General features: G+C 44.2%; 1 protein-coding gene across 1 annotated transcript in view; it reads right to left on the bottom strand.

Moving 5' to 3' along the window:
- Positions 1-4,013: 4,013 nt before the first annotated feature.
- Positions 4,014-26,802, bottom strand: part of LOC142243841 (ethanolaminephosphotransferase 1-like) — a 115,963-nt gene continuing 93,174 nt past the window's right edge. Inside the window, exons 8-12 of the mRNA XM_075316045.1 lie at positions 17,917-17,965; positions 13,057-13,237; positions 12,700-12,882; positions 10,830-10,916; positions 4,014-7,282 (exon numbers count right to left, since the gene is read on the bottom strand). Of these exons, the coding sequence (XP_075172160.1) occupies positions 10,851-10,916; positions 12,700-12,882; positions 13,057-13,237; positions 17,917-17,965 (479 nt within the window). The 3' untranslated portion in view covers positions 4,014-7,282; positions 10,830-10,850. The remainder of the gene's footprint in view (positions 7,283-10,829; positions 10,917-12,699; positions 12,883-13,056; positions 13,238-17,916; positions 17,966-26,802) is intronic.

Genomic DNA, 26,802 nt, shown 5'->3' with positions numbered 1-26,802 from the left:
ATAAAGGATTTTTCGGTGTCTGTGTTTTATTCACTTTACTTACGGGTTGATCATGTCAGCTGTCACATAGATGCTGCCATGATCAAGCCTGGAGTTAATGGCGGTGGTCCCCCACCATCATTAACCCCTTGTATTACCTTTCTGCCACACGGCGGCAAGAAGAGACGAGGACACGCCGGTGCTGCCGCATAATGCATGCGACCGTGCCGGGGCAGCTGCGGCTGATATTCTCGGCTGCGGGAGGGGGAGTGAGGCAGGGGACATTATCCCTGCCCCTCTCCCTCCCCAGCCTGAGAATACCGGGCCGCCGCTGTGTGCTTACCTCGGCTGGAAGGTAAATATGCAGCAGAGCCCACGTTCTTTGTTTTCTATATTTCCGTTTTCTTTCTATGTGTGTTCTATGTGTCTGTGTCTGTGTTCTATGTGTCTGTGATGTCTGTGTGTGTGTGATCTGTGTTTGTGTTTACTCTCTGCACGGCTTCCTCTTCCTGTAATGACATCACTTCCCTGCAAACTGCAGACAAGCGATGTACATTACCGGAGGTAAACCGCGAAATACCGCAGGGAATAACGCAGCAAAACGCAGTGAACCGCACAGAATTTGCTGCCTGCGTTATTCCCTGCGGGATTTCATGATTAACATTGGAGTCAATGGAGTGAAATCCCGCAGCGACGTGCGGAAAATAATTGACATGCAATTGTTTTTGCTGCGGGATTCCCGCAGCAAAACATGCAGCTGTCAAATTCCGCCCAGTGCGCACAGGATTTTTTTTCTCCATAGGATTTGCTGGTGATTCACTGCAGAGATGTTATGAACATTTTCTGCAGCGAAACATGCAGCAAATCCGCGGAAAATCCGCGGCAAAATCCGGTAAGTGCGCACATAGCCTAACTGTTATGGGTTCATTATTTTAGTGATTTTTTACACCATAGGTTCGAAAACATTTGGTGAGAAAAAAGAAAGCGCATGTAAGCTCTTTAAAGCGGTTACTGATAGAATAAGCTCCAAACTAGGCACTGTCCAGTCACAAAGAAAAAAACACATTAGGAGGAAACAATTCAAAACTGCTTCAGGAAACTAAAAATAACCCCAAAATATCAGTATTTCCTGAAGTGGTTCTTTTAAAAAACACTCTGTTTTTTAACACCTCAATAAAATACTCTGTGCACGTGACCAAAATCCTTTGTAATCTTCAGATTTAATGGTGCCTGTCCTTGGGAGACCTGTAGAAGTGTGTTTGACACAGGAAATGGCTGTAGTCTGTGTGCTGTGCGTCCTCAGTATGCAACCCTGCCTGGACGTTTGATGTGTACCTAATAAAGACTCGTTTTACGGATGGTGAGTGCAACTTGGTTTTCTGTTTTGTTTCAAATCCCAGATCAGACCCTTCCTCAAATTCATGATCCTTTCTTGCTTCTTTGTACTCTTGTACTCTGGATGCCATAGAGCTCAGTTCTGATGCCCCATCACCTAAGCCAAAAGAAAACCCGATTTTCAGGAGTAATTAGAGTAGTTAGATCAGCAGCTCATCGGCCCTGCACTGCTCACCCATCAGTGATTTATATATATATATATATATATATATATATATATATATATATACAGTTAGGTCCAGAAATATTTGGACAGTGACACAATTTTCGCGAGTTGGGCTCTGCATGCCACCACATTGGATTTGAAATGAAATCTCTACAACAGAATTCAAGTGCAGATTGTAACGTTTAATTTGAAGGTTTGAACAAAAATATCTGATAGAAATTGTAGGAATTGTACACATTTCTTTACAAACACTCCACATTTTAGGAGGTCAAAAGTAATTGGACAAATAAACCAAACCCAAACAAAATATTTTTATTTTCAATATTTTATTGCGAATCCTTTGGAGGCAATCACTGCCTTAAGTCTGGAACCCATGGACATCACCAAACGCTGGGTTTCCTCCTTCTTAATGCTTTGCCAGGCCTTTACAGCCGCAGCCTTCAGGTCTTGCTTGTTTGTGGGTCTTTCCGTCTTAAGTCTGGATTTGAGCAAGTGAAATGCATGCTCAATTGGGTTAAGATCTGGTGATTGACTTGGCCATTGCAGAATGTTCCACTTTTTTGCACTCATGAACTCCTGGGTAGCTTTGGCTGTATGCTTGGGGTCATTGTCCATCTGTACTATGAAGCGCCGTCCGATCAACTTTGTGGCATTTGGCTGAATCTGGGCTGAAAGTATATCCCGGTACACTTCAGAATTCATCCGGCTACTCTTGTCTGCTGTTATGTCATCAATAAACACAAGTGACCCAGTGCCATTGAAAGCCATGCATGCCCATGCCATCACGTTGCCTCCACCATGTTTTACAGAGGATGTGGTGTGCCTTGGATCATGTGCCGTTCCCTTTCTTCTCCAAACTTTTTTCTTCCCATCATTCTGGTACAGGTTGATCTTTGTCTCATCTGTCCATAGAATACTTTTCCAGAACTGAGCTGGCTTCATGAGGTGTTTTTCAGCAAATTTAACTCTGGCCTGTCTATTTTTGGAATTGATGAATGGTTTGCATCTAGATGTGAACCCTTTGAATTTACTTTCATGGAGTCTTCTCTTTAGTGGTGACTTAGAGACAGATACACCTACTTCACTGAGAGTGTTCTGGACTTCAGTTGATGTTGTGAATGGGTTCTTCTTCACCAAAGAAAGTTTGCGGCGATCATCCACCACTGTTGTCATCCGTGGACGCCCAGGCCTTTTTGAGTTCCCAAGCTCATCAGTCAATTCCTTTTTTCTCAGAATGTACCCGACTGTTGATTTTGCTACTCCAAGCATGTCTGCTATCTCTCTGATGGATTTTTCCTTTTTTTTCAGCCTCAGGATGTTTTGCTTCACCTCAATTGAGAGTTCCTTAGACCGCATGTTGTCTGGTCACAGCAACAACTTCCAAATGCAAAACCACACACCTGTAATCAACCCCAGACCTTTTAACTACTTCATTGATTACAGGTTAACGAGGGAGACGCCTTCAGAGTTAATTGCAGCCCTTAGAGTCCCTTGTCCAATTACTTTTGGTCCCTTGAAAAAGAGGAGGCTGTGCATTACAGAGCTATGATTCCTAAACCCTTTCTCCGATTTGGATGTGAAAACTCTCATATTGCAGCTGGGAGTGTGCACTTTCAGCCCATATTATATATATAATTGTATTTCTGAACATGTTTTTGTAAACAGCTAAAATAACAAAACTTGTGTCACTGTCCAAATATTTCTGGACCTAACTGTATAGTACATACAAGTGTGCATAAATGAATGTTGTCAGCATTGCAGATCCGTGCATCTCTAAGGGGTACTTTGTACACTACGACATCACAAGCCGATGCTGCGATGTCGAGCGCGATAGTCCCCTCCCCCGTCAGAGCAGCGATATCTTGTGATTGCTGCCGTAGCGAACATTATCGCTACAGCAGCTTCACATGCACTTACCTGCCCTGCGAGGCCAATAGAAGCGGAGGGGCAGAGATGAGCGGGACGTAAACATCCCGCCCACCTCCTTCCTTCCTCATTGCAGCCGGGACACAGGTACGGTGATGTTCCTCGCTCCTACGGCTTCACACACAGCGATGTGTGCTGCCGCAGGAACGAGGAACAATATCGTACCGTCGCTGCTTGAAAATTATGGAAATGTCGGACCCTACACCGATCATACGATAACGACGCTTTTGCGCTCGTTAATCGTATGTAAAAGAAATCACATACTGCGATGTCGACAGCGACGACGGATGTGCGTCACTTTCAACTTGACCCCACCGACATCGCACCTGCGATGTTGCAATGTGCAAAGTACCCATAAGAGATATGGCTAAAGTGCTATAGTCATCATAACCACTGTGGGATCTTAATCTTTCCATAAGAGAAAAGTATGAGGTCTTGCTTCTGTTTTTACCTTTAAAAAAATTAAAAAGAAACAACAAAACTTTATCAAAACTAAATGTATAACCCAGCATCCATAACAGCATATTTGACGTTAACAAACTCTGTGCATTTGCTTTTATTTCTAAAGAAACAGATACAACAAAAAAATAATATTTAAATACATTTAAAATATCATTTAAGATTGTATAAAATGATGTAAACCATAACCCAGTTATATACAGTACTGTGCAAAAGTTTTAGGCAGATGGGGGAAAATGCTGGAAAATAATAATGATTTAAAAAAAGAGAAATATTAAAATTTATATTTTTTACAAGTTAACAAAATGAAAGTGAATGAAAAAGAAAATTCTACGTAAAATTAATTATTTGGAGTGATGACATTTTACCATCAAAACAGAATCAATTTTTCTAGGTACAGTTATAAGCAATTTAGTAGGATAATAGTAAGGTGTATGAGTAACTTATTTTACTAAACGGGTTATATTAGTCATCATTTTCTTATATAGGTTAAAGCACTGTTATTAACTGAAACAAACATCTGTATAGGAGTCTTAAAACTGGGTGAGGAATAGACAAATTCTGCTACAAAGGTGAGGTTGTGGAAAATAGTTTCATGTCACAGGTCATATACTGTGGCAAGAAGAAGAGGCACATCAGCAAGACACAAGGTAGTTATTCTGCATCATCAAGGTTTATCTCAGGCAAAGATTTGAACCCCTTCCCGACCTATGATGTACCTGTACGCCATAGGTTGTGTGTGTTCCTTTAATGCGGGCTCGCGCAGCAAACCCGCATGTTTCCCTGCACCTCTCAGCTGATCTGATCAGCTTACATGTGCAGCTAATAGGTACGGGTAAAATGATTTAAATCACCCTATCAAACTCAGACAAGGGATTTAATGCGCTCCCCGCGGCCATTCCCCGTCCCGTGATCACAGGGTGCTCATGAGTTGTCATGACAGCCGGGGTGAATGCTAGCGTTCACAAGACATCAGCATTCCTGCTGTTCAGATCAATGCTGAAGCATCGCTCAGAATAGCAGGTGATCAGAGTATATCAGCTTCAAGTTCCCTAAGAAAACTAGTGAAAACAAGAAAAAGTGTTAAATAAAAATATAAAAATATGAAAAAAAACCTCCAAAACACAAAAGTTCTAATTACCTCTTTTGCTCCATTAAAAATAAAACAATTAAAAATAAATAAAAAATACATGTTTAATTTTGCCAAGTTCAGAAATGCACGATCTATCAAAAGATAAAGTAAATTTATCTGATCTGTAAAGGGCGTAAGAAGAAAGAAAATCAAAACGACAGAATTATGGTTTTTTGGTCACCACAGCATTGCAATAAAATGCAATAACAAGCAATCAAAAAATCGTACCTACCCAAACATGGTATAATTAAAAACATCAGCTTAGGAAGCAAAAAAAAAGCCATCACACAGCCACAGATCACGAAAAATTAGAAAACTACAAGCCTCGAAAAAACGGCAACACTGACAAGAGGAATCATACTGCTAGGTCAGTTTTACCATATAGTGAACAATGAACATAGTAAATGAAAAAAAGTGATGGAATAGCACTTTTTTTTGCAATTTCACTGCACTTAGGGAAAAAAATCCATGTACACTGTGACAGAATGAATGGGGTCTTTCAAAAGTACAACTCGTCCAGCAAAATGCAAGCCCTAATATGGCTATATTGACAGAAATGTTATGGCTCTTAAAGAAAAAATGGAGGAAATAACAAAAAAAAGGTAAATCGCCCGGTGGTGAAGGGGTTAAAGCTGATTGGATTTTAACCTGTTCAAGCTTTTGAGGCTGGAATCACACTTGTGCATGTAAAATCGGACAGTCTCATGCTAGAAAGTTACATGAGCTCTGTTCAAGTTGTGATCAGTGGGTAATGCAACTGAAATGCGATCCTGTGAATTTTCAATTGATTGTAGTCCGTGTGTAATCCGTGTTTGATGCGTATGTTATCCGTTTTTATTCTCAGTAGCTATGTCATCTGCCATGAATGTCAGAATGAAGTCGGATGAACGTCACCCGAATACATTGTCATCCCGCGGCTCTGTCTGTGTGTCATGGCCTGATTTTCGGTCACTGGTAAAGGTCTCACCGGTGACCCCAAATCCCCTGAGTGACTGCAGAGATCTGCACTATCAGCGGTGCCATCACTGAGGTTACCCGCGGCCACAGCTGAAGTCCTTCTGCTGAGATCTGTGGCCGCGGGTAACCTGAATGACGGCACCGCTGATAGCGCAACTCACTTCACTCGCTGCGGGGAGCTCACAGAGAGCGGTCGTGGTCTATGACCGCTCTGTCAGCTTCTGATGTAGCAGAGCTGAAAGCGTCGTGGGACCTCTGTGGATTACGTCGGACATGGAAGGGTATTTGGGGGCTTGAATAAAGTGGTGAAAGAGGGTGGTTTTTTTTGTCATTTATTTTAAATAAAGGATTTTTGGGTGTATGTCTTTATTTTCTTTAACTTACAGGTTAATCATGGAAGGTATCTCGGGGAGACGCCTGCTATGATTAACCTAGGACTTAATGGCAGCTATGGGCTGCCATTAACTCCTTATTACCCCGATTGCCACCGCACCAGGGCAATTCGGGATGAGCCGGGTACAGTCCCGAGACTGTCGCATCTAATGGATGCGGCAATTCCGGACGGCTGCTGGCTGATATTTTTAGGGTGGGGGGCTCCCCATAACGTGGCGCTCCCCATCCTGACAATACCAGCCTCTAGCCGTATGGCTTTACCCTGGCTGGTATGAAAATTGGGGGAACCGCACGCCATTTTTTTAATTTAATTTACTGCACGATATAGACTCACTGGACTGGTGAATCAAAATCTGAAATGTATGGCTGTAATAAAAGGCAGTTTGTTTGCCAAAGTGTTGGGGAATACTGTACAGTAATGAGTGTCTGCAGGAAAAAGTGAGCAACCTATCTGCTGAATGCCTTCAAAATTTGTGTACAAGTGTACATAGAAGAATTGATGCAGTTTGGAAGGGAGAGTGGAGTCACACCAAGAATTGATCTGATGAGGATTTTTCTTTTCTTTATTCATTCACTTTTCATTATGTTACTTACTAGATATAAAATATTTACATTTCAAATTTTTAAAGCATTTTAGTTTGCCGCATTTTTCTGACATCGGCCTAAAATGTTTGGACAACACTGTAGATGAAGTAAACCCTGGCTCCACTCATTCACCATTATACAAGCTTTGCTCATTGTGCTGTAGTCTTAAAATGACAGACATCTGTCTGCTTAAATAAAACAAAGCTTTTAGAGAGTTTTGATTTTCAGGCTTTATACAGTTTCTTCAAGGAAGGCGTTTAAATGGTGAAATCTTTTGTCAGATGATTTCCCTAAAAGAGATTAAAATAATGAACATCCATAATAATGTTAAGGAACGTGATATCAGAGCTACAGAAGTTCGTACAGTGAACACAAACAAGGTAATGCAATAATTGGGAGCAGGAAAAATATGAGCAGAAATATATTTGGTTATGGCTCCTAAAAAAACATACTATCTGTAGTACCCGGCATTGCCCGGGATAGTAACTAAGTGTATTTCTGTCTCTCTCCCACTCTCTCACTCTTCCTCTCTCCCTGTCTGTCTGCCTCTGTCTGTCTATGTCTCTGTCTATGTCTCTGTCTGTTTGTCTCTGTCTGTCTGTCTCTGTCTTTCTGTCTGTCTTTGTCTGTCTGTCTCTTCCTGTGTCTGTCTCTGTCTGTCTCTGTCTGTCTGTCTCTCTCTCTGCCTGTCTCTCTCTCTGTCTCTCTCTGCCTGTCTGTCTCTCTCTGTCTCTCTGCCTGTCTGTCTCTCTCTGTCGCTCTCTTTCTGTCTGTCTGTTTGTCTCTCTGTCTGTCTCTGTTTCTCTCTCTGTCTCTGTCTTTCTCTCTTTCTCCACCGATATCATATCACCTCACACATAATCTGCCTCATACTAAGAATGTCCTTTGTTGCCTATAGCAACCAATCAAAGCTCCTATTAATGACCTGTAGCTCCCAGCTCCATTAACTTTAATGTAAGCAGGTTTTTTGGCGAATAACTGTAAAGCGCAGGGTTAAATTTTCCCCTTAAAACACAGTCTATGATGTTCCCTGAGTCAAATGAGGTGGTTTCAGTTTCAGATTGTAAATGCGACGGTGTGGATTCCTTTAGCGGACATACACACACACATACACTCAGATTTATATAACATTTCTAACAGATTACCAATCTACTAATACCTCCGAGTCTCTGCAAAAGCCTAATGGTGCTCCTCAACTTCTGAACTTCACAACGCGCAAAAGTATCATCTTAGTAAATGCAATTTACCTGCAGGTATATATTATTAATCTGCAATTAAACAACATTACAATGTTGCCTGACCATCTCAATTAAAGTATGGCTAACAGGAGAGAAAAAACTTATTTCCTCCCTCAAGCCACCAGCTTTCAGTCATGGGGGCATGCACGGAGTGGTAACAGTAACTGCTTACAGCTCGGCTCGCTATACTATGAGCGGTGGCTATAAGCATGCCCTTGCCATTTCATTAAAGTGGTTATCCTCTACTAGGACAACCCCTTCTCATACCAATTGTTTCCCCAAAATAAAATTTCCTCTACTCACCTCCCATGCCTACGCCGTTCCAGCGACTCACATGAGGTTGTGATGTCACATAAACCCTAATCACCAATGGCTTCTATCTTCCCACCTTCAGACATCAAAAGAAGTGAGAACTGCGGCTGCTGCTCACTTCATGTTGATTACTCCTGAGTACAAAGGAGAGAGAAGCTGGCGGTGATTGAGCTCGGGGCATACTGCACGTGACATCACAACCTCATGAGAACTGCTGGAATGGAGCAGGCACGGGAGGCGATATAAGCTTTTTTATATTAATTGAGGGAAACATTTGGAAAAAGAAGGGGTTGTCCTAGCAGTGGATAGCCCCTTTAACAAATGGTTCTGCAGCGCATAAGTATAGTGAGCGGTGCTGTGGGTGACTATTATTGCTCCATGCATGTCACCATGAGAGAAAGCAGTCGATTCCCGGGAAGTTATACGTTAATTTCCTCCCGGTAGTTGCACTTTCAGTAATGTCAGCACTGTAACGATATTTACCTGCAGATTGCGTTTTCTGTGGAAACAGGTTCCCTTTAGCAACCACATATACAGCATTGCAATACTTTAATTAACCCCTTAACGACCACCAATATGCATTAAAATGGCGGTCATTAAGCATCTTTATTCCTTACTGCCGTTTTAAAATGGTGGTAAAGATTAAATGAATAGTGGCCCCCATGGGTGAAATTCCCACAGATGACAGCTGTAAATGATAGCTGACACCTGCGGGCATCAGTCCCAACTGGCTTTGGAACCGATCGGGGTGATTTAATTACTGTTGTCACTACTGACAGTGGCGTAAAAGTAATTAAAAGGGGGAAGACTCCCCTTTGACAGTATTGGTCCCCTGCTTTGCCTAATTGCGGGTGCTGATCTTTGCCATGGTACCCGAGATCATCTGATAATCCTAGGGTACGGTGGCCTGTTATGTTCTGCTATGAGCGGGATCTATCAGGCTTAATCAGAAGACTTAAGGCCCCGTCACACTCAGCGATTTCGCTAGCGAGCGTACCCGCCCCCGTCGTTTGTGCAAATTGCCTGTGGCGCACAATATCATTAGGAGCCGTCACACGGACTTACCTGCCTAGCGACTTCGCTGTGGCTGGCGAACCACCTCCTTTCTAAGGGGGCGGTTCGTGGGGGCGTGACAGTGGTGTCACTAAGCGGCCGCAACATCCCACCCACCTCCTTCCTTCCTCACTGCCGGCGGCCGCAGGTAAGCTGTAGTTTGTCGTTCCCGAGGTGTCACACATAGCGATGTGTGATGCCTCGGGAACGACGAACAATCTGCGTTCTCAACAATCAACGATTTTTTGAAAATGACCGACGTGTCAGCGATGGACAATTTGGTGAGTATTTAACATCGTTAACGGTCGCTCGTTGGTGTCACACGCAACGTTGTCGCTAACAATGCCGGATGTGAGTCACGGAATCCGTGACCCCGGCGATATATCGTTAGATACGTTGCTACGTGTGACGGGGCCTTTAGGCTATGTTCATACAGTGTATCTTTTATTGCGTTTGTAATGCGTTATTGAGGTCACAAAGATGCACCTAAATGCATGCATTTAATTTCCCCGGCAAAGTCTACAAGATTTCTATTTTGCTGTCCACATTGTGAATATTTTTTGTCTGCATCTTGACTGCGTTTTTGAAGATGCAACATGTCAATTCTTTTTACATTGTTCCAGCATATTTGAGCCCTTCCAATCAATAGATTTGAATTAAAAAATGCATTCGGCAAAATGCGATAAAAACGTGGCAAAAACGTATGCTTTTTTTATGCGTTTTTACCACGCGTCCGTTTTTTTGTGTGTTTTTTGGGGCACAAAATGCTGCATCTTTGTGGTTAGAAAAGATACACTGTGTGAACATAGCCATAGATTTAAAGCACCACATCATCGAGGAAAGAAAACAAAAAATTCTGGAGTGCTGCTTTAAAAAAGCACCATTTGTTCCAGCAAATTTTACTGGATACCAGAGTAATACATGACTAATGACTCTAGTCATTCTTCTGAGCGCAACCTTTTTATTGACAGTAGAGCCTATCCATTTGTCGTTGCAGTGAATTTAGCCTCGGCAAAAAAAACAAACAAAGACAACATGGAATTAAAATGTATCAATGGCCCAAACTAACAACTCTTAATATAGCTGTTAATTTTAGTACATGTTGGAAAATAATAGTAATTTTGCCATACTTTCAACAATGATTAGTGTTCGTTCTAGATGTACTCAGAATCCAATAATATTCATATTTACAGCATTAAGCATACAGTTCTTAAAATATAATAAAATATAAAACCTGTAGATTTACGTCAGTTACTCAATCTGCATACCACTTCTTTAGGGAGAATACGTAAATATGGAAATGTTGGCTCAGTTGTTTCCCCTAAAATAAAATACAAGATTAGTATTTTACACATTAAATATTATGTTCAAAACTTTGTTGCAAGAATACAAGATGAAACAGGGTTCTATATCAGATCTAACCAAAGTCCATCCCTTTGGCTTTTCCTCATGGGTAGAGACATCTGAGGGACTGAAAACAGTGGTCCACAGGCCACACCATACAACCAACCTCTCCTGCCTGGCATCTCGATTTCACCTAGATGCAGATAGAGGTAACTATAAGGCTATGTGCGCACGTAGCGTTTGTCCCTGCAGAAATTTCTGCAGGGATTTGAACAGCACACGTGCGCTTCAAATCGCTGCAGAAAGAGTCGTAGGCGCGCACAGGGCTCTTTCTGTCTGACGTTGGCCAATGCCAGTGTCAAAACATATTTTTGTGGCCGGAGTTTGCCCTCACCTCACCAGTCCTGGGGATCCCGCTCCTCTGCACGTCCCACGCCCAAAGTCCGTCTCTCTACACTAGACCCGCTGTAGCTCAACATCCTCCCGCCAATCTCAGGGATCTGGGTGAGTTACTTTCAATTTGGAATCTTTTTTCATGTACATATAGCAGTCGCAGTATTGTCTATATAATGTATATAGACTCTTGTTTGTACATTATAGAGGTCATACTGTGACTGCTGTATACAAATTACATAGATGATGGGTGATGGGTATGATCAGTTATGTTCAGGCACTTTATATTTATTCTTTATCAATTCTTTATTGTGTCTTGTATGTTCTGGGGGCCTTACATATATTCCCTTCATGTTTGTCTGTCCAGTATGGTTGTCATTGTATTTATTTTGATTTTGCTAGTCATCACTTAGATTTGATTTGTTGTTATTTTATGTCTGTACTTGCTTATCCTTGCCACATTCCCCAGCAATCTGTCGCAATACCCAGGCATTCCAATAGGCTCATCAGCCCAGTAGTGATCCCCACATGGTGCACCTCTCACAGCTTTACAGGTCGTCCACCATGAGCACTACTGACAGTGTATTTTCGAGAAAGGTCGGTGATACCGAAACGTCAATTTAATGTGTACACTACCCATGGTGCAACCAATTAAAGGGATCTTTTGTTTCATTTTAATACATCTGAGTGCCGGATTCTCTGACTTTTATATTGCGGGGTTGGACCCTATCCGGGCACAAATCACAACTCCAGGAATGCTGTACCCCAGTCTTATCCGGTTCTCTTTAACACTACCTTACTGTGCATTCTGTGTGATATCTATAAACTGCATATTTGTTTATTTGTGCCTCAGCATCAACTTTGGGGACGTATCAAGGATTATTAAATCCATCCCCTATCCTAGTACTGCTTGTTTCTGTCGATTTTTTTTTTCTTCAATATTTTTTGACCAGTGTGTTTGTCAGTTTTTTGCATTTTTGTCAATAAAAACCATGTTTTTCATATGATTATTGGGAGTGCACCTTCTTTCTATGCTACTTTTTTCTCATTACCATTAATTCTTACTGCACAGGCATCTGTCCTAACATTTCAGTACAGGTTTCTGTCAGTGGAGCACGATGACGGGCATTTTAATTGTATGATTGATTACCTTTGTAGTTAAATGAACTGTGATATAATAATTTCATTTAATTAATTTTTCTTATTTCCAGAGAACCTCTTTAACCCTTTGTCAGCAGATGAATAGCATTTCACAACATGAAAGGTTCCTTTTAAAGCCCTTCAAACGTTGACGCACAGGGTATTCGCCCACAGGTGGCACTAGAGACTACATTTTTTTTGTTAGATTGATGGAAGCAAGCACTCACCACACAAACTCCATAATGAATGTGAGCAGCTGTAGCAAAAGCTGTGATGGCAAAGAAAGTGTGCTCTTCTAGGGACCCAAGACATCCAGATACGGCTAGACCAACCATTAATGACAATGGCCAAAGAAGCCAAAAAAAGACTTCTGATCGGGTGTTACTCATCTGGCATATAATAACTCTGCACTATCAAATAAAGGTATAAAGGTATGGATGATGAAAGCTGAAATAGTATATGACAAATGGAAATAACTGTATACATTATAATAATATACAAGTAATAAGAAAATCAATATCCAGGAACAAATGTCATAGCTTTCTGGTTACACTATAGAACAAGCGTACACAACTCATACTTACAGTTACATTTGAGAAAAATACACCAACCATCCATAAAAATAACCTTGGCTGTTTGTCGAGGATGTTACTTGGAGAATAAATAGTCCAGACAGTCAACAAAATAAATAAAAGGGAAGGAGAAAATAACGGTAAAAGTGCTTCATACAGAGAGTCCTTCAGCAGGGTTTTCTGTCGATAAGCTCTACAGAAAGAAGAAGTGTTATTGTTTGTTTGTTACAGGCATGAGAACATAGAGCAAAGTTCTAATGTTATATTTTATTAAAATAGGAATTCTACAAATAATTTACTGTAGGGTTTTGTCTTCAAAATAAGGTATACAGAAAAAGACATTCTGTAAATGTCTCTTATATACAGTTGAAACCAGAAGCTTACACAGAACCCAACTCCTTCCTGAGCGGTAGGATGGCTGGACATTCCCATCTTGTCTGTACTTGCATATAATTGTTTGTTTAGATGAACAAGGCATTCGTCCCATATTGTTTAAAGGCACAGTACTCTAAAGGCTGCTTTACACGCAGCGACATCGCTAGCGTGAAAGCACCCGCCCCCTTCATTGGTGCATCACGGGTAAATCGCTGCCCGTGGCGCACAATATTGCTAGGACGCATAACACATATTTATTTTCCTAGCGACGTCTCTGTTGGCGGCGAACAACCTCTTCTTAAGGGGGAGGTTTGTTCGCCGTCACAGTGACATCACACAGCGGCCCGCCAATAGAAGCGGAGGGGCTTAGACCAGCCGCATTAGCGACACGCCCACCTCGTTGCCGGCAGGATGCAGGTACGTTGTTGTTCGTCATTCCCGGGGTGACACACCTAGCAATGTGTGCTGCCTCAGGAACGACGAACAACCTGCGTCCAGCACCAGCAACGATTTTTTGAAAATGAATGACGTGTCAACGATCAACGATTAGGTAAGTATTTTTGATCGTTAACACTTGCTCATAGGTGTCACATGCAACGACGTCGCTAACGACGCCAGATGTGCGTCACGAATTCAGTGACCCCGACGACATATCGAACGGGAATAATGATAATAATAATAATTCCGTGACCACGTCGAAATGGAATAATTAATCTTCAGGTGCGGGACTAAAATCCTTTCTCGTCTTGAGCTCCCGGGAACCGGCCTGCTGACTGTCCGTGCACTGATCATCCAAATCGGCCACAGCTAATCCAAAGGTGAGCTGAACCTAAAAAAACCTTTTTTTTCCTGCTAGCATGTCCGTCTTTTACCGTCAGCACAATAACAAGGGCCTATACAATTCTATGAGTCTGTGAAAAACACGTACAGCACATGAATAGCATCTCTGTGTCATCTGTGTACTGTCCGTGTTTAACATTGCAAAGTATAGGAGAAGCTTTGTAATTTAATTCTTCTTCATCCACACTGGAAAAACATGGCTGACACAAGCATGCTAAAAACGGACACACGGGGGACACACTTATGACACCGGTACAGTTTTTTCATGTTTCATGTATGTGTTTTATATGGATATTTATTATGAGGGAGTTTGTCCCTGTTTAATGATGCACGGGGTTCAAGAAATATATATTGAGTTGATACACACAGCACTTCTGGGGTGGTGCTCAAGTAAGGTCAAAACTGTCTCAAGTAGATGTAGAAACTTGGCACTCAAGATCAATGTGGATATTGGTTTTTATTGTGAAGAACTTGTAGGACCAGCACAAGCACAAACATTTCAGTCAAAGACCTTCATCAGTGTGCGTGCAGAGGGTTCTCAGAAAGTATAGCAACTTAGCAAACGGCGTAACTGGGTATGACGCGGTGTCCACCGCTGTCTATACAGACTCTGCACGCACACTGATGAAGGTCTTTGACCAAAATGTCTCTGCTATGGCATGACAGGTTTTCTTTAAGTAGACGTACACAAGAATATATAAAGGCAGCATAGCATGGTGACAATATACAGAATATATGTTAATTAATAATGAGTATAGCCTACTAGGATATTTGGAGGACCTATCGATAAGGAGTCCTAATGTATTGCAATGTATTCAGTGGAGATACACCTATAGTGCACCTATTCTCACTCAGAACCACAGACCTGGTTTGAATTAAAACCGCCAGACTAGTCCCCAACATGTTTCACTAGCATGCATTGGCTTCCTCAGGGGTAATGGCAATGCTTAGTCCTACTACTTCTAAGGATACCAGTGCATAACGGTGAAACACATTGAGAGGAATGTCTAATGATTTTAATTCAAACCAGGTCTTTGGTCCTGAGTAAGAATAGCTTAGGAGGGGCACTACACGTACATCCCTACCGTGTGCGTTTAGGACTTGTCATCGGTAGAGCCTCCTAATATACTTGAATACTGTAATCATTTATAGATCGCTACTTGCTTGCTTTTAAAGTACTAGTGATTTTATGGCAAACCAAGAAAGTTTGTAATTGAATTTATTAGGTAGAAATATGGAGCTTGCAATATAATGCTGCTTCAGTCGAGCAGTAAATACAGGCATTGATTTGTCCCTGTAGCAAAATTGTGTTTATAAAGGATAGTATAGAAAACGCCTCTCAAACATTTTAACAGCTTATATCAAGCAAACAGTATGGATGACAGGAGATCCATTTGCAACATATTGGTGCAAAGGTAAAATATTATAATTAAGACTATTGAGGCAGTTTGTGCGTTTTGATACTCTGGTTTTGAAAAACTATTGACAAACAAAATAGATAGTAAAAGAGAGGACTTTAATTCTTTAACAGTGAGAATCCATGAGATTATACATGTCTCCACTCCGTTGTCAATAATCTTGCAGATCACCAAAGAGTTAAATGTTGATAAGTCTCTAGCAGACTTGAAATCTTTTATTTGGCTACTTGAATTAGTGATTTTAGTCCACAAATTAGATCTAACTTAGACATCATATCTCCATCTTTCTTTTTTTGGACAATCGGTCCATCAAACAAATGAACATGTCAACATTCTCATAAAGCATAATAGGTACATCATGTTTTATCATGGAACTTGGAAGTTTGAATAGTGCCTATAAAGTGCAATCAACATTCAGCTTGTAAAAGTAACTGCGCTATGTAGTATGTTGTGATGGCTGGTGTTCCCGGCTCATGTACCTGTAGTGCACCTGAAGCCATCAGGGTGATACAAGGTTCTGCATCCTCACCAGGATGCAGGGCCTACCCCCTAGGGCCCCAGAAGAGCAGTGATGGTAACACACAAAAACTCCAGGTAATCCCAGTTTTCCCCAACAATCCCCCATACAATGGTGCAAGGCTAGGGTCAGACCAATGGATGGCCACCTAGAGGTGGAGCCAGTCCAGTCCACTAGTTGACCACGTGGGAGGGGCAGACTGTGGACGGTAGTCAGAGTAGTTGAAGTCAAGCCTATGCTCTGGAACACACTACCAAGAGCAATCCGATTAATTACCAACATCCACACCTTTAAGCGGGCCCTAAAAACTCATTTCTTTAGACTAGCCTATCACCTCACTGCTCTGATCTAATCTAGTCCCTTTCCGCCCTTCCCAAAAATTTACTTCCAAATCTTGTCCCTTGTACCTGTATAAATTCTGGCCAATGACGGGTTCATGCAGCTGCTTTTGAATCCCCTATTAAATCGATGGCTGGACCATATATGACAAGCTTTTCTCCCCCCATTCACCTTTTGTGCCTCCCCTATTTCCTCATAGACTGTAAGCTTACGAGCAGGGACCTCACTCCTCCTGGTATCTTAATTTTGTTATTTTGTATTGTCTCATACGTCTGTACATGTCCCCTCTGAATTGTAAAACGCTGCGGAATATGTTGGCGCTCTAGAAATAAAACGTATTATTATTATTATTAGAAGGTGGACGTGAGGAGACATACCGACACGGAGTTAACAGTAACCTGGTGCCCAGGAGGGTAGTTGCCTGTGGAGTACTCCCAGAACTAAGCACCAACGGGGTACAGGACCCTAGGACAGGCATAAAGCTCCACGCAGCCTGTTAACACCTGCACAGTGAGGGGACCTTCAAGGACCTTGCTGACCCTAAAAATTCGAGACTCAGTAGCAAAGAGCGAGCCGGGGACAGGACCAGAGACTCGAACCCCACAGCTACCGCATCCGGCAGCAGTGGAAAGCAACACCACCGGATGGGGACCCCCAGTTGCTCTACGCCACGGGGACCCACTAACCAGAGACAGGTGCAGGGGAAGATGGTACCAAATTACTACACTGGCACTGGGACAAAGGGGACCTGAAAGTGAAACCAGCCGGCCTTGGGTGACCAGTTACCACCAAAAAGTGAGTAAAGAACCAGTTGCACTAAAAACCTTGTGTGGGGTACCTTCTTCCGACACCCATCATATCACCTACCCTCTGGGGCCTGGTCCTGCTTGCGGAGGGTCTAACATCCATGCTGCCATTAACACCAGCCCCAGTAGTGGACATTGTGCAGCGGCGGCTTCATCTACATAGCCGTAACACTGCAAGTGGCGTCACGTATAAACACTAATCTAATCCCCTGTAAATATACCTCCTTTATAAAAAGGGCCCAGGGCATGGAACCGGGCAACAGCCACCACCGTGACATTCCCAAGATATACACCGCCCGGGACCGAGTACCCCACCATATTCCTGGGTGACATACCCCCTGCAATTACGTCTTTTTGAGAATTAGTAATGCTCATACTTTATTTTACACTTTTACAGATCTAGTGCTTATTATACAACAGAAAGAAATGTATTCCAATATACCGTATACTGCTCAAAAAAACAAAGGGAACACCAAAATACAAAATCCTTGTTTAACTGTTCCCTATCTTTAGCAGTAAATCAATTCAACAATTTTACCTCTCCAAACTAAATTGTAAATTTAAAATGCCAACTTACACAGCAATATTAAACAGTGTCTGGGGAAGGGCGATCAGTATGCTGCATCCTAAAATAGCAAAGACAATTATTTGTTGAGATATCTTGATTTTTATATAAACAAGATAATTAGATTTCAATTGTTTTATTTGTCTTTACATTTTTATAATAAATTAATATAGAAGTCTAAAAACTATAGCATTAAGCAAGTGTCATGTCAATAAATATAACAAGCAAATATAAGAAACTTTGTTATATATACCAGATTTTATCAGAGAAATATGCTTATTTCTCCCCTTACACTATATGGAAAGAAATGTGGGACACCATCCTACACATTACACCTAAAAAAGCTTTTGTGATGTCTCTAAATCAAATCCATAGACATTAACATGGAGTTGATTGTCCCTTTACAGCTAACATCTTCCATTCCTCTGGGAAGGATTTCTAAAAGATTTTCTAGTTTGTGAGAATTTCTGACCATTCAGGCAGAACAGCATTTATAATGTCAGATATTGGATGAGCAGGCCTGGCTCATAATCTCTATTCTAGTTTACCCCAATGATGTTGGATTGGGTTAAGGTGAGGGCTCTGTGTAGGTCATTCAAGTTCTTCAACACCAAACCCCCCAACCATGGACCTCGCACAAAAGTGCTGGAACACAAAAGGGCCTTTCCCAAACTGTTCTCACAAATTTGGTTATAGTGAAACAATGTTGGAAGACAAAGGAGCACGAAATAGGGTTTTATCAGAGAAGAAACAGGTGAAAAAAACCACACTGGAGCAGCTCACCTTTGACGATTGTAAAAGTCACAGGCAACTATAAAACGTTTGTAGGACATGGCTGCTGCAGCCCTACGTGGAGATAGAAGATGATCCGTTAGATAGATAGGGGGTGATGCCGCAGTGAGGAGGCAGTCCACGATTTAACTATAGTGATTTTATTTTAACGCGTTTCGGAGAGAACCCCAATCCTTCTTCAGGAATAATCACATGATTATTTATTTCATCCTGAAGAAGAGGGGTTCTCTCTGAAACGCGTTGAAATAAAATCACCATAGTTAAATCCTGGATTATCTCTTCAGCATGGCAGCGTGGCATCACCCCCTGTCTATCGAAAGGTTCATCCTCACAAATTTGAAAGCATACAACTGTGCACAATGCCTTGGTATGCTGAAGTCATAACCAAACAGTTACAATAATCATTGAGACTATATACTGTTCTCCATGTTGCAGCTGGTTCTAAGAAGATGCTACATAGAGACAGGATAGCAAAAAGCCATCATGCCTTAGCGTGTTGTGTATGGCAGACAACATAACAGCTAGTCTCCACCCAAAAAGCTAAAATTAGAGATAGATCCTGCAGAGGGGAAAGCTGGTGATATATGTCAGATAATGGCCTGCAATAGTGTTTTTTCCTCATATACAAACATAACATATTCTGGAAAGTCACCTTAGACAACAGGTACATGTTAGAAAGCCATTGATGGAGCAGGATTCATGTTCTGATTCTAAAACGTATTCCTGTACCATTGTGCCCATTTGTCCAAATCACTGTATAAATAAAAACTTCCTAAATTACTTTGAATTTTAATGTTTCATTGTCATCAAGCTTAAAGGGAACCTGTCACAAGGTTTTTGCCAAAGTAAGCCCCTATATACAACATTCTAGAACGCTGTATATAAGTCCCGAAGCCAATCTGTATAACATAAAAAAGACCTTTTATTATACTCCCCTGCGGGGCGGTCCGGTGACCTAGATTTGGTGCATCCTCTCTGCATGCGATTGCTGTCCTCTTTCCCTGCTTTGTGTGGATGACGTGTCCTAAGTCATACACACAGTATCCTCCATTTAGCTCCTGCGCACTTCTCTCTGCTCTGCTGAGTGCAGAGCAAAGAATTGTTGTGCGCATGAGTGGGTGTTCTTTGACCTTTCCCACGACTGCGCATTACAGTACTTTGCTCTGTCCTCAGCAGGGCAGAAAAGAGTGCATTTGCGCAGGATCACAATGGCAGACACTGTGTGGATGACATAGGACACGTCATCTAGACGGAGCAGGGAAGGAAGACAGCGATCATTATAAGATAGCAGGCGTCGGACTGAGAGCAGCGATGCCCTTTGGACTGGACCGCCCCATTGCTGAGTATAGTAAAAGGTCTTTTTTAAGTTATACAGATTGGCCTGGGCACTTACCATATTTTTCAGATTATATGGCGCACTTTTCCTCACATATATTTGAAGCCTGCTCCGCCGACAGTTTCTGGTTGCTCCTCCTGCCTCACAGTACTCGAAGCAAGCATCTGGCACACCCACTGCACCCCCCCACAACATTGCCCTACTCCAGACGGACCCCATATTCCCCCCCCCCTTTTTTCTTTAAATTTGGGGTGCATCTTATAATCCGGTGTGTTTTATAAAATGAAAAGTACAATCTATACAGAATTCTAGAATGTTGTATATAGGGGCTTAATGACGGTGGCTGCTGCTTATATGGTAAAAATCCAGGTAACTGGTTTTCTTTAATTTGATTGTTTGACAAGCAAGCACATACCCTTGACTACAAACACCTGTAACCACTTCTTTGCTGAGGGGAGGAGAAGCTATTTACTGTTTTTCAAACTGTAACACTAGCATATTGTAAATGGGGAGGAAGTGAAACATTAAAAAAGTTGTCCAACTCCTAAATCAATTTTTTTAAGCTAAGGTGCTGTGTTGTAATATACAACACACCTATAATTTTAGTTGTTTTTTGTTTTTACCTTTTGTTCCGTCAGAATTTAACGTCATTCCTTGCATCTACTTTGTTTACCTGCGGCCCTACCAAACTTGGCAGCTCTCTCTACTTGTTTTTCTATCTTTACAGTCATAGCTGGCACCGCCCTCTGCCCGTCCATTGCACACTCGTTGGCTGTTAGTAATCTGCCCCAGCGTTGATCTCTATCATCACTCTAGCATTGGAATAAGGATGGGCAGTCTGGCTCTTTTTGGTGATCCAGCTCCCTTGCTTTTGAGGTAGTCTATTATGGATTTTGATGTGTGTTTAGGATCATTATCCATTTGTAGAAGACATCCTCTTTTCAACTTCAGCTTTTTTACAGATGGTGTTATGTTTGCATCAGGAATTTGTTGCAATTTCATTAAATCCATTTTCCCCTCTACCTGTGAAAATGTTCCCCGTGCCATTGGCTGTAACACAACCCCAAAGCATCATTGAGACACCCCATGCTTAATGGTTGGAGAGATATTCTTTCCCTTAAATTCTGTGCCCTTTTTTCTCCACACATACCTTTGATGATTGTGGCCAAAGAGTTCTATTTTAACTGCATCAGTCCAGGACTTGTTTCCAAATTGCATCATGCTTATTTAGATGTTCTTTTGCATACTTCTGATGCAGAGCTTTATAACTTTATGGTTAGGACACAGGAGAGGTTTTCTTCTGATGACGCTTCCATGAAAGCCATATTTATGTAGGTGTCTCTGAACAGTAGAACAATGTACCACAACTCTAGTCTGCTAAATCTTCCTGAAGGTCTTTTGCAGTTAGGCAGGGATTCTCATTTGCCTCTCTAGCAATCCTGCAAGCAGCTCTCACAGAAATTTTGCTTGATCTTCCAGACCTTATCTTGATCTCCACTGTTCTTGTTAACTGTCATTCTAAATTACATTACATTTACAATTACATTTTGAACTAAGGAAAAGGCAACTTGAAAATGCTTTGTTATCTTCTTATAGACTTCTCCTGCTTTGTGGGCCTCCACCATTTTCATTTTCAGAGTGCTAGGCAGCTGCTTACAAGAATGGCTGCTGTTTTATGGCACATGGTTAGAGGAAGCTACGTTTTTATAAATGTGTGAAACTTGCATCCCCCGACCTTTCCTAACAAGCCATTACCCTAACAGGCTAATGAAACCTTGGTCAGTTATCTGAGCAATCAATTTTACATGGGTGCCCAAACTTTTGCATTGGACCATTTTCCTTTCTGTAATTTTTAAAATGTAAAAGATGAATATATGAATATATATATATTGTGAGACTGTGACCGGGGTTATCTATGACGGCCGGTATGTCTCGCCCCGGCTGTGCTCCCTCCATGATAGAAAGTAAATCCACTCCAGGGTTAATGCTGTTTCCCTACAGGCTGAAGGAAGGGTTAAATGGAAACAGGAACGAGAGCAGGTGTGCCGGATGTGAGGGAGTGAACAGAACTCCCTGAGCTATCTGCTGGAGAGGCACATGTATATTGTTGTGGACTTTTGTTTTGGATTAAACCGTGTGCTGTGAACCTTAATGCCTGGATCCCGTGTCTTCTGCTGCGCAGCCGACCACGCTACCTCACATATGGTGGAGAATGCGGGCATGACAGCCGGTGAGGTGTAGCATCCATCCCTGGTGACCCAGCAGCACATGTCCTGGATTCGAGCGGCTATACTACAGCCCAAACCCGGCGACGCCATGGAGGACATACTAAGGCAGCAGCAACAGACTAATGCACAGCTGCAAGAGGCTAATGCACGGCAACAAGAGGCTAATGCACAGCAGCAACAGACCAATGCACACCTGCTCCGGGCGTTGGAACGTCAGCAGCAATCCTTACAAGCGCAGGAAAAAAGGCACCAAGAACAGATGGTTCTCCTGGCCAAGTCGATCCGTGCCGGACCGGCAGCAACAACCCCGGGACCGGGTGACGACGGCAGCGTCCGGAAAGCGGTGAGACAAACGTTGCAAAAGATGACCCCGGGGGATGATGTGGAAGCGTTCCTGGCGGTGTTTGAGCGGGTGGCCGAGCGGGAAAAGCTGCCGACCCCCCAGTGGGCTGAGGTATTGTCGCCCTATCTGACGGGGGAACCCCAAAAAGCGTACCTGGACCTCTGTACCGAGGACGCCATTGACTATGTGACCCTGAAAGCCGAAATACTGGCTCGGTTGGGGGTGAATACCTATGTACGGGCTCAGCGGGTAAATCAGTGGTTCTATGAGGAAGCCAAACCCGTACGCTCCCAGGCCTATGACTTGTTGCATCTTGTAAAAAAGTGGTTGCAGCCTGACACTCTGAGCCCGGCGCAAATGGTGGAAAGGGTAGTAGTGGATCGTTTTGTGCGCACTTTACCCGTCACCGTTCAACGGTGGGTAGGACAGGGTGACCCGAGTACCCTGGACCAATTAGTGTCCCTGGTAGAGCAGCATGTGGCTACGCAGGACTTGATATGGGACACTGAGACTTTGCGTACCGCTCGTCGGTCCGGCCCCTCCAAGCCTAGGGCCAAGGACCCACCGCTGACAACGGTGCAGGAGTCCCCTACCGTCCCGTCTGAGGCCGCGCCCACCATTCCTGAGGTCCGGAAGGTTCTGTACCCTAAACGACAACCCGTCAAGGGGGTTTCCGTCCCCATTAGATGTTGGCGGTGCCAGCGGGTGGGACATATGGAAGCCCAGTGTCCACTCACCACGGAGCCCATGGATTGTGGGGTTACCCGGCGGGGTTCAATGTATGCTCAGGTGGTGTGTACCGCTGACTTGGTCTCCCCAGAGACTGAGCCCCACTTGTGCCAAATACAGGTGAATGGATGTCCGGTTACAGGATTGTTGGATTCCGGAAGCTTAGTGACCCTGGTGCGATCCACCTTGAGGGCTAAAGTAAAGGCCACAGGACGTACCGTGGGGGTGGTTTGCATACATGGGGACCGCCGAGACTATCCCACGGGGATTGTCACCATCACAGCACCTTGCGGTCAGGTGCAACATGAGGTGGGACTTCTTAACACTCTTCCCTATGACGTGATCCTAGGAAGGGATCTGCCCTATTTTTGGACTTTATGGAAGGGACCCCCTAAGTCTCCTCAGATATTGGTCAGTCCGGGACCTGAGCCCTACAATCCTGAATCCGGGACACCTGCCGTAGGGGTCCCCATGATAGGGACAGAATGTGAGCCCGATAGGTCGCCCCTAGAGGTATTGGCAGGAGAGGCTGAGACGGTCGAACCCATCCCGGAGTTGGAGGCGTCCCCGGATACGTTTGGGACAGCCCAACTCCAGGACCCTACATTAATACATGCCCGGACCGGGTGACAGTAATTGACGGGGTGGCACAGCTGCCCGGTGCCCAGGTAAGGTACCCCCATTTCGCTCTTAAGCAGGATTTACTCTACCGGGTAGATGAAATACGGGGCGTGGGGGTAGAGCAGTTGGTGGTGCCCCAGCCGCATCGCCGGCGGGTCCTCGACTTGGCTCATAAACACCTGATGAGTGGCCACCTAGGGGTCAAGAAAACGCAGGAGCGAATATTGCAAAGGTTCTATTGGCCCGGGGTCTTTGGGGAGGTAAAACGGTTCTGCGAAACCTGCCCGGAGTGTCAGCTTACCGCACCCCTGACCCATTTTCGCAGTCCGTTGGTACCGTTACCCATTATAGAAGTCCCTTTTGAACGGATAGGGATGGATCTGGTGGGGCCCCTCGTAAAGTCCGCTCGAGGGCACCAACACATCCTAGTGATCGTTGACTATGCCACCCGGTACCCCGAGGCGATACCTCTCAGACATACTGCAGCAAAGCTTATAGCTCGGGAGTTGTTTGCTGTGTTCTGCCGGGTGGGGTTGCCCAAGGAGATCCTTACGGATCAGGGGACCCCATTCATGTCTAAAGTGACCAAAGAGCTATGCCGGCTACTCCAGATCAAGCAGTTTCGTACGTCTGTGTATCATCCTCAAACGGACGGTTTAGTCGAGCGTTTCAATAAAACCCTGAAAACCATGCTCAAAAGGGTGATTTCAAAAGACGGGAAAGACTGGGATATGATGCTTCCCTATTTGATGTTTGCCATCCGTGAGGTGCCACAGGCATCCACGGGGTTTTCGCCTTTTGAATTGTTATACGGGCGACATCCCCGGGGATTGTTGGACCTGGCAAGGGAAACATGGGAGCAAAAGCCCACCCCCCATAAAAGTGTGATTGAACACATTTTGGGTATGCAGAACCGCATAAGCGCGGTCATGCCAATTGTGAAGGAGCATTTACAGGAGGCTCAGGCCGCGCAAAGCGGCCGCTACAATAGACAAGCCACCGTGCGGACCTTTAAACCCGAGGATCGGGTGTTGGTATTAATCCCCACGGCGGAGAGTAAATTCCTGGCTCAATGGCAAGGCCCCTACGAGATAAAGGAAAGAGTAGGGATGGTTAACTATAAAGTATTGCAGCACGGTAGGCGGAAACCTGAACAAATATACCATGTCAACCTATTAAAACCTTGGCAGGAACGGGAAAGCCTGATGGCTGTTTTTTCCCCATCTCCCTCCTCTTCGGGTCGTTCACCTCCGGCTCCAGCGACCTCCGGAGAGGATGAACCGGAAGTAAGGATTGGAGAAGCCCTCACCAAGACTCAGAGGCGAGAGGCCAGACGGTTGGTTCAGCAGAACCCCGATGTCTTCTCCGAGCTGCCCGGTAGGACCAGTCTGATACGACATGATATTGTCACCGAGCCCCACCTGAAGGTACGCCTGAAGTCATACCGGGTACCGGAGGCTCGACGACAAGCCATATCGGAGGAAGTAAAGACAATGTTACGCCTGGGGGTCATCGAAAAATCCTGGAGTGAATGGGCTAGTCCGATTGTCCTAATACCAAAACCCGATGGCTCCTTAAGGTTCTGCAATGACTTTAGGAGATTGAACGAAATATCCAAGTTCGATCTCTACCCCATGCCCCGGGTGGATGAGCTGATTGATAGGCTGGGACAGGCGCGATATTTCACCACGCTCGACCTGACCAAGGGGTACTGGCAGGTGCCACTGACGGAGTCCGCCAAGGAGAAAACCGCTTTTGTTACGCCGGAGGGTCTCTTCCACTATGTTGTCTTGCCTTTTGGGTTACATGGCGCTCCGGCCACGTTCCAGAGGTTGATGGACTTAGTGCTGGAACCCCACCAGGCGTATGCATCAGCGTACCTTGATGACATCATTATTTACAGCTCCGATTGGCAGACCCACTTGGAACAGGTACAAGCGGTGGTGGACGCGCTTCGAACAGCCGGATTGACAGCCAATCCCAAGAAATGTGCATTGGGACTCACGGAAGCCCGCTACTTGGGCTACGTGATAGGCCAAGGAGTGATTAAGCCCCAAATTAACAAGGTTGAGGCGATCCAGAAGTGGCCTAGACCCCTGACCACGAAGCAGGTTAGGGCCTTCCTGGGTATCGTGGGGTACTACAGGAGGTTTGTAAAGGATTTTGCGGGACTATCAGCCCCCTTGACGGACCTTCTCAAAGGCAAGAAGTCCGTCATGGTGCGCTGGACTCCGCAGGCCGAGGACTCCTTCCGGGCCCTGAAGGGGGTCCTGTGCGGACAGCCCGTTCTTGTACACCCTGATTTCCGGAAGGAGTTCATAGTACAGACTGACGCCTCAGAGGTCGGCCTGGGGGCAGTGTTGTCTCAGGTGGTTCAGGGGGAGGAACACCCCGTCACCTTCTTAAGTAGGAAGCTCACCCCTCCCGAGCGGAATTATAGCGTAGTGGAGGAGTGCCTGGCGATCAAGTGGGCCTTGGAGTCCCTACGCTATTACCTGCTGGGACGGCAGTTTCGCTTGGTGACGGATCACTCTCCACTGGTCTGGATGAGGTCCGCCAAGGAACGGAATGCCCGGGTTACACGGTGGTTCCTTTCTCTGCAGAACTTCCGGTTTACGGTTGAACATAGGGCCGGTGGGTTGCAGGGCAACCCCGATGCCTTGTCCCGCGGCCCGTGTTTGATGGCGAGAGTTCAACCCCGCACGATTGAACTGAGGGGGGGGGTATGTGAGACTGTGACCGGGGTTATCTATGACGGCCGGTATGTCTCGCCCCGGCTGTGCTCCCTCCATGATAGAAAGTAAATCCACTCCAGGGTTAATGCTGTTTCCCTACAGGCTGAAGGAAGG

The sequence above is a fragment of the Anomaloglossus baeobatrachus genome, chromosome 6, assembly GCF_048569485.1.
Source record: "Anomaloglossus baeobatrachus isolate aAnoBae1 chromosome 6, aAnoBae1.hap1, whole genome shotgun sequence".
In the NCBI taxonomy this organism is placed as follows: domain Eukaryota; kingdom Metazoa; phylum Chordata; class Amphibia; order Anura; family Aromobatidae; genus Anomaloglossus; species Anomaloglossus baeobatrachus.
The sequence above is the reverse complement of the archived record's forward strand: the minus strand, read 5'-3'. Positions and strand labels throughout refer to the sequence as shown.